Below are 19,401 nucleotides of genomic sequence, written 5' to 3'. Positions count from 1 at the left end.
TGCTCAAATATTTCCTCACTTTCATAGTAGGAATAAACGAAGCTGTCCGGGCGGACGTAGCGACGCCAAGCGTATCTAAATATAGAACGGCCAAAACGACCCAGAGAGATTTCCCCGTGGCGAGCTGAGGTGGCTCTTTGTGCTGCACCAGTCGTGTAGAGGCAGCGACGCATCCGGAGCCGCCATCGGTGTCTTGACTCACTGGGATTTGTTTCTGGGGAAGATGTGGACCGACTTGGAGCGAGCCTTGGTCCCGCTTGTGTCAGCGTTATTAGGGTCACTTGTGACGGCTGAATGAAGAGGAACCGGCCCACAAGTCTAGAACTCACTTCCTTTCACCGCTGTTGAAGAACAAGCGTGGTCTCTCCTCCTCTGTGCACTTGTATGGGATTACCTCAACAAGAGGGGGGTGTAAGGGGACAAATTAAGTCAGGAGTAGGTAGTCTGCTGCATGGGTGGCTGCAGCCCCTGGCCTCAAACCCCCCCTTCTTAACGCATTTCATTAGCGACGGGGCCAACACAGCAGTTCCAGTTGCTGGTGAGGGCAGATGTGTACTCAGTGCTTGACCTCTGCTCCGCTGCAGAGCAACAGAAATTCACTGGGGTTAATGACATTTTCACTGACCGCCCTTGTCAAGGAAAGAAAGCCTGTCATCTTCGGAAAAGTCCCAGTATTAATTGGGTTTGACATTTAAAGGCTGTTCTTGCTCTGTGTCAGTCTTTAAATGTGTTTCACAGATCTGCGATGCGATGATCAGCGCTCGCAAGCCTCTCTGCTAAAATAATTATCAACAGACCCTTTGTGTTCTCCCAGACGACAACCCTTTTATTTGCCCTTAAATAAAACATCATCAAGGTTCCTTGTCGACGAAAAAGTGAGAACAATGAGAAAAACAGTGTCAGTATTCATTACGGGAGAAGATAAAGGATAGTTGGGTGCTGCCACGAGCAATAACTGTACTGCTGATAAATGAAGCATTTGAGCATTCAAGTGTCGCAGCATGTTTCCAGCCAGCCATTTTAAGAGAGTTTCAACACTCGTGGAGCATAAAAAGAAACCGAGCTTGTCCTATTATGTCAGTGTCAGAACACGGCGTCCGAAGATTAACCTTTTCTCAACGCCGTCCCGCAAAAAACGGGTTCTAAAGTGGAATGTGGAACTAATCTGGAGGGGAAAAGATTAATGGTAGAACTGAAATGAGCAGCCCATCAACACAACATAAAACTAATCAGCACCCACTTTGATTTGTTTTTAATAATCATCTGAAAGATCTGGGAAGAAAAGTCCGTTTAATTGATACAATACCAGTTTAGAGTGTAAGGAAGACACCAGCGTCATGGAACGATCATAAAATCTGGGCTAAACGTTCATATTTTAATTTACATTTTAGTCGATTAGCAGATGTTTTTGTCCAAAGCGACTGAGCATCAGGACGCAACGTACGTAAAATATGGGAGAAACAGTGCATTAAATGCACAGAACATCCCTCTATCACGTCTATTACGAAGCAAAACACAACAAAAAACAAGGTGAAAAAACCCCACAAACTACAGGCTGACTTTTAAATAAGCTCCATCTGTAACACTCGTGCTGCATTCTGGTTCATCAGAGGTAAAAGTGTCACAGAAGAATAACAGCCTGAGAGAAGGTCAGTTCCCTCAGAGGCAGAGAAAGGCAGCATTAGTATGCCTTCCACGCCGCCGCGGCATTATCGGCCACAAGCAGCAGCTTCTCCCCCTGCAAAAACACCAGCGAGTGTTTCCTTCCACAGCACCACTGGATGACAGCATGTGTGGAACAAAGGTAATGGGCAGAAATATAAATATTTGTCATCCCCACCAGACTTACATTCAGTTGTTTACTGTAAATATGGTTACAGCCAGGAAACGCGTTGTTTCCTGTAATGTCGTCCGAATGAGCCGACAGCCTGCTGAAAACAAACCCGCTGGCGTTTTTCCTTCAGGAAGATGGCGCTGAGATTAGGAGACAGGTCTGCCAAAGCTGCGTTACTCAAGCTCTTGTTGACGTGTATATAGCAAACATGATCTCTCATGACAACCACTGGCGAAGGCTGCAATTCCACCAGGCACATGATTTATGTTGCAAGTGCTCAAAGAGGGGGAAAAAGGCAGTTGTCCGCCAATGTTGAGTAGGAGCAGAGGCTCTCTTGAGGGATTTGCACCGTGCTGGAAAAGGCTCATTGCATTTCAGCTGGGGACGAGGTGAAACGCCAGCACCATGACATCTGTGCCGCCAGAATTGCTGATTAAATGACGGTCCGACATATTGACGCGACCTTACTCCATACAGAAACGTGCAACTCACTGCTCAGATCAGTTTAGCTTCACTCCTGCAGCTCCTGGTATTTATAGAGGATTCTGAAAACCCCACTATGTTAGCGCTTTGCTAACATCGCTTCTCAGCGATGCTAATCTGTGCTGGTAATAAACCTCAGACGTGCCTGAAGAAACTTAAAATCAACCAAACCTGACAGAGAGAATTATGCTTTTCTCTCAAAACATCCTGTGTTAACAGAGCTCAGCCTTCTGTGATTTATTCCCCACTTCATCCTCTTTTTGCTTATTGGTCTGGCAGGGGGCTAAGGGCCTCCCAAGAATGCTCACTATTATTTCAAGGACAGTTTCTATGGAGAGTTCACTCGCTTGGCTTTGTGAAAACATTTCAATGAGGCCACTGACAGGTGGTCTTCAAAAGAGCAAGGAAGCATAGCTGGCGAGTGAGGTAGAGAACCGAGTGATCCTTTCACACAATCTTCCCCTTCTTTGACAAGACTGGGGGGGGGGTCTCTTAAAGGTTTGGAAGGGAATGTCCGTTTCCTGTTGACCTCTCTTGCTTTCAGATGGAAAACAGCGTCAAATGGCCGTGCTGAATGCCACAAAGACATAAAGCGTGCTGCACAAGATAAACATTTATCACCAACCATTTATTCATCATGGAGCTGAAGAAGCCCTGCTTTGGGCTGCGTGTGTGTGTGTGTGTGTGTGTGTGTGTGGCCACGGGTAGGATGGGGAGTGGGCCTCGCTGGGATGGTTCTGGACTGTTTGGCCAGAGGGTCCCCCTCTGCGTTCTCACCCCCCCCGGAGCAGAAGCCAAGGTATTCTGGGCCGCGATTCAAGAGCAATAAACCTCCCCAGCGTTTTAGAGATGACATTTGGAGGTATCAGCATGCTGAGTCTGGGAGGGGTCAGTCCACCGCTCCGCTGACATGACCCTGAGAGCTGCCACTGCCTCGTCTGTGCTCGGGGGGTTTGTATCAGCGCTGGGCCTTAAAATACCACAGCGCTCCCCCTCCTCCCAACTACGCTTCACTTGCCCGCAGAGTGACTGACACATAATTCACTTCCTTCTCTTCATGCCATCACCTTTTCTTCCCTTGTAGACCTAATGAGCCAAACTGTGGTTTCTGTTTTACGTTCTTGGGCCGTTTCTCCTCGGAGCCATACATACGCTCACACGTGCTATTTAGCTGCTACCCAGATATAGCTAAACAGCTGCGGCATCTGTGCTCGAATTTCACCGGATGACAAATTTATTCCTCCTCTTCAGACAAGATTCCTGTCAGCTGGGAGCAGAGGTGAGGATTGTGCGAAGGGCTTTGGTTCTTTCGCTCTTTCCCCGGTGCTCAGTGAGTTGGGTGAGGCTCAGACAATTACCATGAGGCTGTTGTTCATTTACTCCCACAAGGCCGAGAGGCAGAGGTGATGAAGCAGCTGTTGGTTGGCATGCGAAATGAAAAAGCCGTGTGTGTGCACGTGCTCTCTCTCTCTCTCTCTCACACACACACGCACGCACACACACACACACTAACAGTTGGAGATGAGACTTGTCATGCAGAGAAGTGGCAGACTGCTCAACTTCACTGCTAATCAGGATGCCTCTGCTACATCTTTGGGGCCTCTGTTCCTCTGGACCTCTGACTGGGTCCGCTTGATTTCCTCATTTGGTTCTCATTTGCTCAGCTGCCCAAAAAGGAGGAGGAGGAGGAGGGGGGGGGGGGGGGGGGGGTCTGCTTTCAAAGGTCTCTCTGGGAAAAACAGCAGAGCGACAGTGCAGTTTGAAGGAAGCAGCATCTGGGGTCTCTTTGGTTAGCCAGTGGGCTGTTCGGGGCCCGCACCATTAAAATGACGTAGAGGAAAATCGTGCGGCTGTGCTGTCTAATGTAGGGTGCAAAATGCAAGACAGTACTGGCGACTGAGAAATTCAAAACATATTCCAGACCTCGCATTTCAAAACAAAACCCACAGCGGTTCCTGAAGGTGACACAAAAAAGAAACACGGAGCTTTAATGAGAACAATAAGACAACACTGAGGGCAGAGCAACAACAGAAAAGGTTCCCATATAAAGGCTGCAACTGGAACCTAAAAACTGACAAGACTGTGTGAGTAATAATTAACCAAATAATCCAGGAAATACTTGGAGCTTGCTGCCTGGATGTGAGCATCCAACCTCAGGAAGACTATCATTTTATCATGCTTTCTGTGGAACCGATAGCAGGTTTTTGTCAGATCTAAGGAGGCTCGAGAGAAATCAAAGCGTTACTGGAAACCACATCGTCCTCCCACCACCATCGTGCATGTTCCACCTGCATGATCCTCCCCCATCTTCATCATAACAAGGAAAATACCTGAATGCTCCTCTTGCTCCACTAAGCCAGATGAAGTGTAATAAGAAAAACTAGCCCCATCAGGTCAAACCACTGCTCTATTATCCAAAATAGCAGCTGGAAGAGGGCGAGTGCAGGCAGAGGACAGGCTTGGACGGAGAAAAGGGGGAGGGGGGAGGAGGTCAATCACTCTGTGGGAGGCAGGGAATGAGGGAGCATAAACATAGTACTGGTCCTGGCACTGAGCCATGTTTGTGTCACTAACAGAAGTAGCCTTGTCCACCCCCCCCCGATCCTCCCACCCCAGCACCAACACCCGCCTTGCACTCGCTCTCTCGGTTTGCTCAGAAACAGTCTGGAGGGGGGACCGGCTGGATGCTTGGTAACAGGAAAAAGGCTGCAACAGAGCAGAGTAGGGGTGAATCAGCCAGCGCTCAGGGCTGGAGTACAAATAATAATAAAAAAAAAGGTTTGTGTGGTTGTGTGGGGGTGGGAGGGGGGCACCCAATGGCTGGGACTGTGCTTTGGGAATGTTAATGAGGCAGGGAACTTTTTGTCTGTTCCCTTCCTCCGAGTGAACCGACGAGCGGCACCGTGTATGTGTGGGCGATTTGTGCTCGGCATGCCCGCGGAGCAGCGGAGCGCGGGCCGCTTTGAAGATTAGGTGTTTGCGCTATTTCACATGCACGGCAGTGAGGGCGGGCTGCTCCTCAGAACCGGCAGAAGCCGGCGGAGCGTCTTAAAATTAAATAACCTGAATGCGGTTTTGATGAAGGGGGAGAAAGAAAATCGAAGAATCGCAGAGTTCGGTTGCACCGCACTGCAGAGAGGGAGCCCGGTCTATTCCCAAACGGCAAGCTGGGTGTTATGAGGCACGTTGTTGTTAAGGAGATATCTCCCTTCTGCATATTCCTGGGGAAAAACACAAATCATGGCCACCTAAGAACTTCCTGCCAACTGCTATTCTTGTCGGCAGTATCGTGCAGCATGTGTGAGTACCAGCACCAGCTCCCGGGGCAGTCAAGACATATCCAATTACACGTTAGCAGCCAAAATATGTATTGTAACAACAGCGAGATCATTTTTTAAACACAGGCTTCACTCAAGCTTTGAGACAGCAATACCTTTGATGTTGAAGTATCGCCACATCGGCTATGAAAACATCCCAGATCAAAGCAGAAAACCTTCACTATTCTGAACCATATTCACAAGCCTTAAATATAATCTGTTTCACTAGCAAGCAGTTCATTTCAGGACTGCTACGCAGACCCTGATCCTGGCTGGTTCAGACAAATTATGAGAATGAGTTATGAGTTAATTACACGAGTAAGATCTTTAATGCACAAAGGAATGAGCAACAATAAAAAAAGCAGGACGCATAAAGCAAATGTCACTTCTGAGTCTATTGCTAAGCTATTGCCTTGATACTTGGATTAAACTTGACAAAGGTCGTCCCATTATTGAAATATCTAGCCACGCCCACTTCTGTCCCATTCCTCTATCTTTGGCACCCTTACCGGGACAAAAAAAGACCAAGGCCTCCACCAAGGCCTGACAGTGTGCTTCTTCCACACCTTAACCTGAGAGTTCTTTCCTGTACCTACCAGCATCTTCCTACCAAACTGTGTAGACGTGAGTTCAGGCCCGGCTCACAAACTAACCAGCCAACAGAAAATGGAGAAATTATCCTCCCTGGCAACGATCACATGGAAAAAATGATTCAGTTCTGCTTTGTCAGTCACAATGTGTCACACGGCAGACAGACACATGCCTGCATACATGCATTTATGTAAATTTCATATAAAGTAAATTTACATAAACTACTGCTTTTGAACAAACTGGACGTGTGTCACGGACTGTGACACAGCGCCAGATTCCCGTAATAACGCAGCACGTCATGCCCTCTACTTACCGTCCTCGGTTTCCTGCCATACGATGCCTTCCAGATTGACACTGGTGCCTGGCTCGCAAGGCCCCAAGCACTCAGGTTCAGTGGCCAGGGCCACGTCCGACGTGTTCACGGCCACGGATCGTGTGCGTACCATTATCTGCTCACATGGCGAGGCGATCTCACTGTTGCCTACTGTGGCCAGGAGGTGGAGGGGTGGAGGGGCTGGCGTGGAGACAGGAGATTCCATCTGTGAAGGAAGGAGTGGGGGTGGAGAAAAAGAGAGAGAGAGAGAGAGAGGGGGAAACACATGAGGTACTTCAGAATTTCTATATAAACACGTAGAAAGCAGATGTTAAGATACTGCTGCCATGAGGTAAAGTTCACAAAGTGCCGAGCACACGAACGCATCCTGATTTGCAAATGGTGCTTGAAAGCAATCTTAATCAGGAAAATAGACGTGCCCTGCTGAGCGCTGCAATACAGCGCTGTCTTCCCTCCGGCCTGGGGGTGATTAGCAGCCAAGGAAGATGAGGATGGACATGTTAACTGCTTCAAATGCCTCTGTGGAAGGACAGCATTAGTTATGCAGGATTGGTCAAACAATCCCTCCCCCACGCTTCATCCACTGCGCACAGACACACAGCCAAACAGGATTTGGGACACCGAATCATCTCTCAGGCTGATCACTCATTAATTCCCTCAATTAAAAAGCTAGTTGTGGTAGTGGAGTGGGCTGCTGGGGGTCAATAATTGATTCCACCTGTTCTGACATACTGTGACAGCAATGGAGAGATGGTGGGCCTACTTAGAGAGGGAAAAGGGAAAGGATGTGAGGGGGTAGGAAAATAGGAGCAGCCAGAAAACTGGCAAAAAGGAGTGAGACTGATCGTTATTTAAGGGCTGCCGTGACGCCGGGCTTAAGGCTCCTCATGCAAGATAACCGACATGAAGGGGGTTGAGCTCATGACTGCAGGAGAAACCTAGTTATTAATGTGACATGAACACTCAGGAGCACCCCCCCGCCCCCAAACTGAATCTGAGTAGACTTGAAGGACAGAATGACAACCAATAACCTGACAATAATTCACTACTAACCTACAGCTCTGTGACTGTTTACTTTTGTTTTTGGTTTTAGAAGAGAAGAGACAAAAAGTCTTTATCTTTTTCGTAAATCGTTAATCCCCGATCCAGGATCCTAATCTGACAAACATCACTGAATCGCCAACGTCAGCCCCTGATGAAACGCAATATTTGCTCATTTCTGGCCATCAGACTTTCCGTAATATCACGTTTTACTGGGAAAAAAAGAGCTAATTAACGCGCAGGGAGCGACCGAAAAAGGGGACTGACGACATTGTAATGACACGGTGCCCGTTTCTGCTGCGTGACAGGGCCAGGCTGCCGGCCACCTGAGCGAATGAGACAGGACAGGTAATCACCTGAGCTGTCAACACACCGTGTTCACGGCTCTTATGGAGAGACCACACGTCAACCTCTCCTCCAGAGTGACAGGCGAAAGGTGCAAACCGAGACCCATCTAAATTGACTCAACTCCGCAGAGCCAGAACTGATTATCTGGCTGGTTTATATTTAGAATTTGCCGAGTTTACTTAAGTTAATGACAGCCTGGAAATATGTCTGTTCTGTAATGACATATGATCACTTCTGCGTGATTAATCGTGACCAAACAGCCCAGAAACAAACAGAAATAGTTTCCTGGAATAATGTGGTTTAAGGAATAAATCTGGATTACAGATAAACCACTAATTTCAGAAGCCTTTAAAGTTCATTTAAATGTCCCATTTTCAGGTTGGATCACATTGGAATCCTGATGCAGAGAATGCTAAAAAGAAGGGGACATTTAAACTGTTAAAAACTGTTAAAAATTGGAAAAATTAGAACGTGTGGTAACGCCGGAGCGAGCATAATAGAACCTGTGTTCCGAACAGGACCACAATGGAACTGAGACCAGGAACAGTGGCTCTCTTTTTCCAGCTCCTGTCGATGGATGAGCGAACAAAAGCACTTTCACTGTAGATTTGCAGAATGCGAGCCCACACACTCAAATGCCTCACATCCTGTCAGGGGGTTCCAAACCGCAGGCAAGTAAACGACACGACTTGTCAGTTTACGCAAGGCTCCAGCAGATGCTCAGGCGATGCCAAATTCCATGATTCCTCTCCCTGACATTGCAAGACTTTAAGACACAGATTTAGGACCTCCCCGCCCCCAAACACACACAAACCGCAACGCCGGAGTGGCACGCAAACATTCTCTTTACTGAAATTCAATGCCAGCGTCTGGAGAAGCCCGTGCTGGCAGGACAAATGTTTAACAGTCTGACAAACATCCCATTAATCTGGGCCTGGTGTTGAGTACACCTCCGCGCGCTGACACAGGGGGAACTGTGCACAATCATTTGCCCTTGGCAGCCAGACGCACGCTGCACTTTTTACTGGACACATTAACTGCAGCTTTAAATTGTTTATTAGAGTTGGGATTAAGAAACCGAGCGCAGAGTTGGGGCGGGGATTACCGAAGGATTACGCTGGAGTGTCGTGCCTAGACACCAGTCTCGGATGTACCAAAGTGGGCAGTGTGTAGCTGGGGGTGGCTGTCCCCCACTTTTATCGAACCAGTCAAACGATTCAGCCGTTTGAGATAAAGTGTCTAAGGAAATCTATACTGGAAAGTCAACTTTCTTCTTTAAGAATACATATATATATATATATATATAGGTACCGGTACCCCAGGGTGAATGGTGACGGGCTATGCTTTTGTTCACTATGCTAGTTAGTTAAAATCAGACTGGCTTCAGCCTTTTCTTGAAGAAAATTGGTCTCCTCATTGTTAAAGTTTGCCACATACTGAGGAAATTGTTCAATCCTATATACATTAGCTCCAACGACAAGCTTTTCATTGATGAAAGGCAATGGCTTTATTATAAATAGAGCAGATGCGAGAACACTATGTGCCCTGCCGTGGAAAATATGTTATGCTGCAAAGGAATTTCACACAAAAATGTTGCACGTTTATTCACATACTGGGTGAGACGTGTTCACAAATGGTCACAGGAGATGCGTGTGGAGGTGCATGCTGCAAGAACGCCGCACCGCTCGTCCTCATTAGCTCAGTTTAATAGCGAGAAGGCTGTTCAGATACCTCAGCCTGGGCCGATAATGTTCCCCTGCAGGATCGAGTGTTCACCCTTTCATACCAATGTTGAGACCTGCATTTAACCTGAGGCAGAAGTGGCGTCCTGAAGCCAGGTCAGGTGACACACACTATTGCCCCCTTTCACTTTGGACAAAACACACACTTTTGAGCCGAGGGTACAATCAACAGTCCTTCTCAGATCGAATGAATGGGGTATTCAAGGATTCTTATCAGCTTTAACTGTGATCAGCAATCATGGAAACACCCAGCAGGGACACGCAAATGTTCCCTGTGAGTAATTGGTTTTCTGTCCATTCATTGGGACACGCTCAGTCTGCATTGAGATTCTGAGACAACAAAGATATCAAAATGTAATCCTAATCACAGGCTTGATGCTGTTCCCACCAAGGCTATTGTGGATGTGGAGCCGTCGGGTGAACGTTTGTCCGTGAGACAGCGGATGCTCTCCGACCTAATCATTCCCAGGAAATCCCACCACATTCAACATCCAGAAAAAATGAAAACATGCATCATGAACTGAGAAAATGTAACCCATCCTGACACAAAGGTCCATTAAGTAAAAGGGATCCTTGCTGAAGTGCTGTTATTTGCCGGGGGTTCACTGTTCCTGCCTTAATTACGTAATTCTTTTTGACACTCGGGGGACGCCCTGTGAACATCTTTGGTGAGTTAGTGAGGTCAGAGGAGATTAGAGCTCTGCGCTGTCAGTGGTCGCTGACTCTTTCGACACCGCTGAGCCTCATTTAGTGGAACGAGGGGACCAGATACACTTGGATTCACATGTGCAAACAATGTTGGGGACGAGCGTCTGTAAAACTGCTGAGTCTAGATTAACTTCAGAAGAGTGCCATTTTAACTCAGGCGTTTCTCTGCAGAGGCCGATTATCAGCATGTGGTCTCATTATTGGGCAGCTTTTAAAGTGGGACATTATGAGAACACAACAAACACAAACTCAGAAAAACAATCTATGATCAAGAAAAGGGAAAAAAAAAATGAGAGTCTTGAGTTGTAAAAGCCTTTTCAAACGCGCCGCAAAACCATGCCGACATTCTTTTTTAGGGTTGGAGAGGGAAAATCACAGAACAGAGAGAACCTAAACGGGGACACCTGATCGAAACCTCGGGCTCTGTTTCTAGGCAACTCTCCTCGGTCTTAGCTGCTAATTGTGCTTTCAGGAGAGCACAACCGCACATGAATAATACAGAGAGGAAGCGGAGCTGTGATGAAGTCGGTCACCCACGACCTAATATCTCCCAGGCATAATGAGTTAGCCAGGATCACTGGAAACCGTTATTATCCCCCCCCCATATGAAGCTTTACGGGCCCCGAGTCATGCATAGAAATGATGCATTTGTCATATATGGGACTTGAGGAGAGCCAGAAGATAAATTTGTGTTCCACAGCCAATCGGGGGAAACATGGATCAGCACGATCGCAAACATGGAAACATCTGTAGCGCAACAGCTTCCAGCTCGGCGACGGGCGCGCTTCCATCCCGCAGCGGCAGCTGTGAATCGCAGCTTCACCGGCGAGGTAGATGAGTAACGCCTCCACGGTTGCTGTTATTTCCAGCGGTAATCAAATGGAACGTCGTCGTGACGGCTGCCTCACCAAAGGCCTTTGATTACAGTGGCGGTGAGAGGTGCACAAAAGTCCTGGAAGGAGGACCTTTTCAGAGGAGAAGGCTTTACCAGTAGTGACACGTTCACTTGATGATGAAAGCACCAGCATGCATTAGTCAAGAGACAGCTCCCACAGCTACCAGCTGCATGATGGGAAGTAAAAGTGATATAAAAAGACAGAAGGCACTGGGGACTGCAGGGGAGAGGACTGAGCCAAGATAAGTGGAGCTTACTTCTGAGGCAGTGGCCCCATTTGCCTGTTCGAGGGGAAATAAAATCCTCTCTTTGCAACAATTAAACTCCAGTCAATTTGGACTAATTTGGGAAAAGTGAGGGTTTGTTTTCAAGCTTTTGACTCATTGAACGTGCGTGCTCTTGGGTTGCTGGTGCGTAGAATTTAAAACCTATTATGTTGGCTTTTATTTTGGACTTTTTCAGCGTGTTACTCCACTTCTTGAATCTGCCCTTGAATGCCGCGGATTTCCATGACTGTGTAAAAAGTTCAGATATCCAGCAATCATCTAGACCCAGAATAGAAGCATGGAGCTGGAGTACATGTACTAACTAATGTTCTTATGCAAGGGCACTGCAACCTTATTCAATATAACCACAGGAAATTCGCTACTTTTGTATAAAAATGATCTTTTTTCTCAGCTCAAAGACGGCTGTGTTATCAGCTTGTACCGCTGGGATCCACAGTTGTGTCCTTCAAGCATTTTAATCACATTTATAATGTTGGAAAACTTGCCTTTGCTGCCTGAACAGAAAGAGAACACGATGGATTCAATGTCTGCTTGCTGTTTACAGCTGCCCACGATTGAAGCATTGTGGCCCCGACCCGATGAGAAGTCCTCATGATACAAAGTTGCCATAGTTAAACATTTCCTATCCTAATCGTAACCCCGAGCCATCTTCTGAACACAGGAACAGATGGGAAAAGTCAATCTCCCCTCGAGGGAAGAAATATTCCTCCATTTCACACTACAGCTCCACAAACATGGCAGCGGCTATCAACAGTCCCTTCAGAGGAGATCTGAACTGTACCTGCTGAGCTCTGAGCTCCTGCAGCCAAGCTGCTCGTCTGGTTTGGTGACTGGCTCACGCGCACGGCAGGTGCTCCGGTGCACTTTTCCCTCGTCCTGGTTCAGCTTGACCTTGTCAACCTAATTCCTTCCTTTCGCCTCCCTGGCTCAGCCCGCACCCCCGCCTGCTATTGTTTAGTATATGACAGGGTGGGGGGTTGGGTTGCAAGTATAATGGGGGTGGGCTGCTGGGCATCACTGAAACCTCTTCTGGTGGAAGGACGGCAGCAAAAACCTCGACTGGTGGTGGAAAATATGGAAACGTATGCTTTCATCTCTTACATTTTGCTTTCTTGGTTACTGCCCCGAATGTTAGCATGTAAAATACACAAAGATGTGGTCGGGGTAAGTATTCAGACTATGGATTGCTCGGGAGATTATTTATTATATTCCAAAACAGTTGGGTTTCTTTTTGGCAGTCAAAATGTACGTGCCCGAGGCGAGGTAAGCCGAGGTGAGGGATCCGGTTCAGTCTTTGCTTAAACCTTTAGGCAAACAGATTAGCGTTAGCCTTCTGCTGCCAATCTGAACAAAAACAGAGATTGTTGAGCATTCTGAAGCACATGATGTGTTCTTATGCTCCGTGTCGACATGATGTAGCAACCGAGCTAAAGCCCGATGTTTACGGAACAATACCGTCACCAGAAACTGAAAGGGTTGTTTCTTTGGCGTGCTCTGCGTTCACACACAGACGGTGTGATTAATGATGCGCGTCGGCGTGGAACCACGATAACACCTGCACACCAGGCCACTGGTTGGCCACGTAGGTCTGCAGTGAAGAAAACTTCTGAGTATTTACACCGATGATGAGATGAATTTCCACGGTAATTGCTGAAGGCTCTGTAGGATAACCTCTCCCCTTTCTCCCATTTCTCATCCTCCCACTCTGACCACAGGTCAGTTGACAACAACAGTATTTGTTACAATGGTTATCCACATTCTAGCCAAGGTCATCCACTTGCATCTGACGGGGAGAGAGCTCATGCTGGGAGCTGAAATCCAGATAAAGAAAGCTGAGCCTACAAGGATTTCTCTCTCACCGGTCCTATCCGTGGCCGTAAATCTTATCGCACGGCGCAGAAAAACCTGACAACAAACCGAGAGCCTGTCATCAGCAGCTCAGCCACACAGATTCCCACCCAAAGACCAACGATTCACTCTCTGTGGTCTTTCAAATCGGAGGCTTTGGCTATGGATTTACAATCAACCTGGAAAGAAATCTGGCTTTCCGTGTAGTGCAGAGTCCAACCCAGACGGGAGCCTACCTTCTGGAATTTAAATGGCCGCGGCAGAAATATACAGACATACTATCCAGAAACAGTTCCAGCAGAGCAACAAACACATTAAACACGGAAAACAAGTTGTTATTCAGGCTGTGAGATTTCCCCAGAGCCACCAACCTCAAACTATTAATAGATGCTCACAGTTATTTTGTGTCCCTTGTGTTAATGCACGGCTGCTGTGTGTGTGTGTGTGTGTGTGGGGGGTGCGTTCTTCAAATAATAGAAAGATGTTTCTAAGCACATCGATGAACTGGACTTACACGGTTTATTTCCTTTCCTCTTCGTGCTAAGAACACTGCGGGACAGACTCGTCGCTTTCAGGGATCCACAACACGAGAATGAAACTACGGCAAATAATTTTCACAACGGAGGTCTATAAATAATAAAAGCGCTAATAAAAAAAAGGTCTGCAGATAGCTGGGAATCCCTCAGTAGGCTTCTAACATCTATTCTCAGCTTGACAACTTGTAAAAAATGCAGTAGCACTTTCAGCTGTTGAGAGAGAAAAGCAGATGATAAAAGGTGAGGGGTTAAGGCCACGGCTGTGTTAGTACATGTGGAGGAGCGGTCTGCAGATAGCGCTTCAGCTGCATTCTCCACATCCCTCACGCTGCTGCTGTAGCTGCAGCTTGCTACTCGGACTGACCTCCGTCGCTGGCCGTCTCACAGAGCTGGTATTGAACCACGTCTGGCCGGTCTGGACTTTGAGCCGAGCAACAGCTGAATGCTCGCATCGCCTAGCAACCTCAATGACCTGTAATTAATAAACTGCTGCAGCTAATCCTGCAAGCTAACGCCAGAACTTTAAGGAGTTGTTTGCAAGTTTGTGGCCAAAGCGTGGACTGCAATCACAGCACACACACATAGCAGAGGTTGCTAGCTAGGTTGGAAATGCTTTTGACTTCGTGACTGGAAGGTCGGTGGAGGATGGCGCAACAAGCCAAAACACAAGCTGTGACCCTCAACATTATTCCTGAGCTAACACTTCACTGTTGACGCGAGGAATTCAGGCTGGAATCCTGTCGTCATTGACATTAGTAGTTGAAATCAGCATGGTTCCTAAATATTTTGTGAAGGTTATTTCAACATCACTATAATTGTGTCTTTCATATTGCTCATTTAAGTTTTGCACCAAGATGACAGAAACAATCTTCTCCCAGTGGTGGCCTAATGGGTGGTCTGTGTCCGGGATCTTTCAGGAAAAGTGTAGAACTGCAGACAGAATGCACGAGTACGAACAGGAGGCTAATGATCCCATTTGTGCACGGGTGCCGCAGGCAAACGTTTAGAGTGTTTCTAAATGTTTACAGCTGTGGACACCATGTAACGCTGCACTTTCGAGGTTTGTTCCCGCTCGACGTCTCGCATTAGCGGACCACGCACGGAAAATCTGACTGCTGGTCAAATTATTTGATTGCATAACCTTTATTCCCCTCTGTTCATACTTATCCACGACTGATGTTACAAATGCAACAAACCGCGTCGAAATGGAGCCATGAAAAGAGTGAAAATGAATGTAGGAAACAACAAATCAGGGTTGGACGCCGTCATGTTCCTTAGACATGGACTAAATGCGCCGCTGTGTTCCAACAACACAATGAAGCATCGTGTCGATGCTCCTGGCAGACAGTCCTGGAACAAATCATATCTGTGTGTCCTTCGCGTCTCGAACAGCAATCCCAAGTCCGAGCATAGCGAGGAGGAAAGTGAAACCAGCTCTAACACAGCAAATCTCTGCGTGATCTGCCAGCTGCTTAGCAGAGGTCTGCTGCTCTCAGCCATCAGAGTTTGATGACCTTGTTAGTTTGAGTGCCTAATCTGCTAATGCCCTGATAAAAATAAACAGTCAGTGCAGCCATTGTAGTCTCTTCGTCCTCCCCGACTGCAGCTGCTGTCCATAAACACAGACGATACCTCCATCTTTATTTATCGGGGGGACACGCGTATCGCCGTCACTTGACGTTAGACGTTCTTTAAGGCGAGACTTGAAACTCTAATCAAATGTCCCTGCACAAATATACAGTGTGGATTTAATTTAGTGCTAGTTACTAATGCTTTAGTTCCTTATTTTCAATATCCTGTAGCCTCCACTCAGCCATGTCGCTTTTAGCCAAATGATTTATATCAGAGACGGGACTGAGCTGAATAATTAAAGCTGCAGTTTTCACAGTATAATCGCTTTTAAGCTGTTTTCAAATCTCCAGAGGAATCCATGATCAGCACAAGAAGTTGTGTATTTTTTACAGGAAAAGGGAACCAAGAGGACCGACTGGCCAGAGGAGCGACTGATCAAATGGCCTTTGACTGTCACATCTTATAATGTAGCCCAACATGTTAGCTTGGTGCACCACCAAGGGCCTGAGGATCCCCGAGTCTGCCGACATCCAGGAGCTAATTCCTACAGGGAGCTGCCCTTCGGCCCTCCCCGCAGCGTGCATGTGTGTCGTTTCATTGTTTACAGAAGCGGTACAGGGAATGTAGCGAAGCTCATTCTCCGGGTTAATGCGTGGGAGAAAATGCATTTCAGTGAGACATCGGAATGGACCGCTAATTCAGGAAGTTTGTCCTTCACAGGACCATCACCACTCGACCCCTCAGTTCGGAAGCACCGCAGGACTAAAACAAGCAAATGCCTGAATTATTCATACGTTCATATCGTGGACAACCAGCAGACAGACGCTGTCATTCACCAGAGAGATCTGAGGCTGCTCTGAGAACCCAGCATGTTCCACCTTTTAAAAGCTGTCCAGCCGTGACCTGACCAGGTTACAACCGGTTTTAAGTCTTTATCCGAGGCTTTAACGGGCGCATGCTACTGTAACTCTGCCTCCATTCTAGGTTGCATATATCAAGGTTTGTTTTATCAGACACCCCCACTGTGAAAAATAAGTTTAGAATAGAGTAAAATGTGATTTTACAGTGATGGGGAGATAGCACCCATTTATCTATGAGGAATGTGCTCTTTTCATCAATATTTAATAGGCTGATGCAGTGTGTAGAAATAGCTGGGCCTGTTCCTCAGGCACATTAATGCAATGTAAAGCCCGCTTAATAAATGCGGTGCACAACCAAATACATCAAATGAATAAAGAGTAAAGTGACAGCAAACGTGAATGAAGCAAAGACAAGCTGAAATAGAGAAACCAGCCACGCTGATCTGACAGGCAGCCTCTCTGCCAACAACAGATAATGCAGCGTGTTCTGTATTCAAGGACGCCGAGGCGTTCTCCATCGAGCGTATCAGCGCTCAGAAGACGGCGGCTGTGGCGGCGGTGACTTTGATGCATGTAGTGCTCCTGTTGAACAAAAAGAAAATGGCACGAGAGGAGCGGTAAACTCGGTGCCAAACATCCAGCATTTATCATTCAAGCTATTAAAATGCCTCCTTAAGTAAGAAGACTGGAGATGATGGTCAACAGCTCCAACAGCATAATCCAAATGCATTTAAATGTGCAATGCACACATTATTTCCCTGCGAGTTTCTGCTTTAAAGATTTAAGAGATTCGGTGGTTGTGGAGCGTTCAGCTGTTGGCCCGGGGCCCCCGGCACTGAGTCATGATTCTTTACCTCATTCTTAAATGCCCTCTTTCTCCAGCATGTGGAGCACAAAGGGCTTCAGGGTAATAATAATACTCACGGGACCCGTAACCAATGAGTAAATGTAGGGGAAATGCCGCCCAATGAAAGAAATAAGCAGAAAGTGGAAACATTGACACCTCGGTTTATGAAAAAGATTAAGTGAAAAAAGAATATTTCACAGTCGCCCTTTAAGGTGGACTAATAGTGAAGGACTGAATGCCTGTAGTAGTCAGTTCTGCAGCCTGCGTGGAGCGTCTGTCAGTATTCTTATTTGCAGGATGGTGTCAGTGCTGCGTGTTTTATGATGTTGTGACTTCCATAATGACCAACAGTGTAAGGCATTGCTTTCTTTTTTAGATGGCAACAACATGCTGCGCCTCCACATGGAGGTTTAAATAATCTTAGAATACACATAGCATTATTGCACCATTAATATTACACATTCAGCTTTAAAGTGAGTCAAGTAGAGCATTTCCAAATACTGTTCTGTACCGTGCACGGTGCAAGAATCCATCTACTCATGAATGTTTGACATTGGTCCCAGAGGACGGACGTGTTCTCCCTTTAATTTCTATCAACGGTATAATCCCCTTTTGAAAGCCTTTTTAGGGTGAATTAGAAAGGCCCTGCATTCAAAGAGATGAGTGGAAAGAAGGGGGTGGGAATAATCACAAGGGCCTAGCTGTCTGTGTGGATTAGAATGGGAAAGAAAATCCTTTCATCTCAGATCTGTACTTCCAATCTTTGGAAGCATGTATGCACACTCTCACCCACAGACACGACACACAAAACCTCAATGCCTTCCTTAGAAAATGGCTCGGACGTGTTTTGGGATACATGAAACACTTGTTTGAGCTTGAGACAACAAATTCCCAAACACTCCAAACGGGCACTGCAGTCACTGGATTAGAGAAAAGCTCGTATAAAAGAATTGCTCTCAAGGTTGACCCCCCCGGCTTGGCTCCAAGGCCCGAGCGAGCGCATGATCCGGCGTGCTTCTCCAGTTTCTCATGCTGAAACGCAAACGGCTGCTCTATTTTCAGCAGGCGGACTTTAGACCGATGACGAAACCTAACGAGAGGAATAAACCCAAAGATTCCCCGGAACATCCAGAGCCGAGCATTTGAAAGATAAGGAAGGGGACCGTTGAACGGGGGCTATTGAACGTGGCGGCTGTTCGCCTCAGGTTGAAGGCCGGCGACGGCGGTCAGCTGTCTCCAGTCTTGGAGGCGTGACGATGACCAACGCTGGTGGAATTTGTCGGCCCATCGCTACACTGGAGACCCTGAACAACAAGGCGGTCGGTTTTAGACCCGCTGGAGTGTTCCAGTCAACGCCGCGACCCTAAAAAAGTGCCTCGACTGTCAGTACAGAGTGGCGTTAACGCCGGAGACGCCCACAGTAGCTCCTTCTGGGTGGTTTTGAGAGTGACGACATATTTTTTGGCATATTAATAAATAACCTTATCCGCTTCAGCCGTATCGTGAGAGCCATTTATTTGCTTTAGGCCCTTTTCCCTCTTAAGCTGTTGCTCAAACACAAAGAAGATGAGGAAATATCAGAGTTCATACGCATGAAAAATAAAACGTTGATACTTCTTACTGGTGCTGAAGAGGACGTGAGCTGATCTGATGTAATATTGCGGAGAAAATAAGGTCGCGCAGACAGAAACGTGAACATTTTTCCTACTTCATTCCATTAACAACAAATTGGCTCCAAACAATCCCTGGAGGAAAGGATTAAGAGAGGGCAAGACAGACACGTAATCCTCTCCATAATCACTCCTTGCTCAAACACGGCCACGCCGAGAAACTCACAACATTTTACACGCCGTCGTCATCGTACACTAGAACGCTTTATTGTCGTTTTTTATTATAGGACGAGGCTAAATTTAAGGGTTGCGGCACCAAATGAGATAAGGGAATTGTTTTCACGTGGTCCAAAACACACGCACAAACACGTCCCGCGGACTCTTTTACAACCGTGGCGAGGGAGGACGGCTGAGCAACCTCTTTCCTCTCTGCTAGAAAATTCCAGTCGGGGGTGGGTGGGTGTGTGGTGGACACGTCTGCTCCTCCCCACTGTGTGGGTTTTGTTCTGCTAATCAGACCACATGCCTCAAGGATTCAGGAATCCAAG

The 19,401-nt window shown here is 47.1% G+C and overlaps 1 protein-coding gene across 2 annotated transcripts in view; it reads right to left on the bottom strand.

The window, feature by feature from the left end:
• Positions 1–19,401, bottom strand: part of znf609b (zinc finger protein 609b) — a 51,815-nt gene that overhangs the window by 11,869 nt on the left and 20,545 nt on the right. The window contains exons 1-2 of one of the 2 annotated variants that reach the window (XM_011609925.2): positions 13,665–14,241; positions 6,539–6,764 (exon numbers count right to left, since the gene is read on the bottom strand). In XM_011609925.2, coding sequence (XP_011608227.2) covers positions 6,539–6,764 — 226 coding nt within the window. In that variant the 5' untranslated portion in view covers positions 13,665–14,241. Of the gene's footprint in view, positions 1–6,538; positions 6,765–13,664; positions 14,242–19,401 lie in introns of those variants that run through there. The other variant, XM_011609924.2, reaches the window with a different exon arrangement.

The sequence above is a fragment of the Takifugu rubripes genome, chromosome 13 (assembly GCF_901000725.2).
Source record: "Takifugu rubripes chromosome 13, fTakRub1.2, whole genome shotgun sequence".
Classification (NCBI taxonomy): Eukaryota; Metazoa; Chordata; class Actinopteri; order Tetraodontiformes; family Tetraodontidae; genus Takifugu; species Takifugu rubripes.
This window is presented reverse-complemented; position numbering and strand designations above follow the sequence as displayed.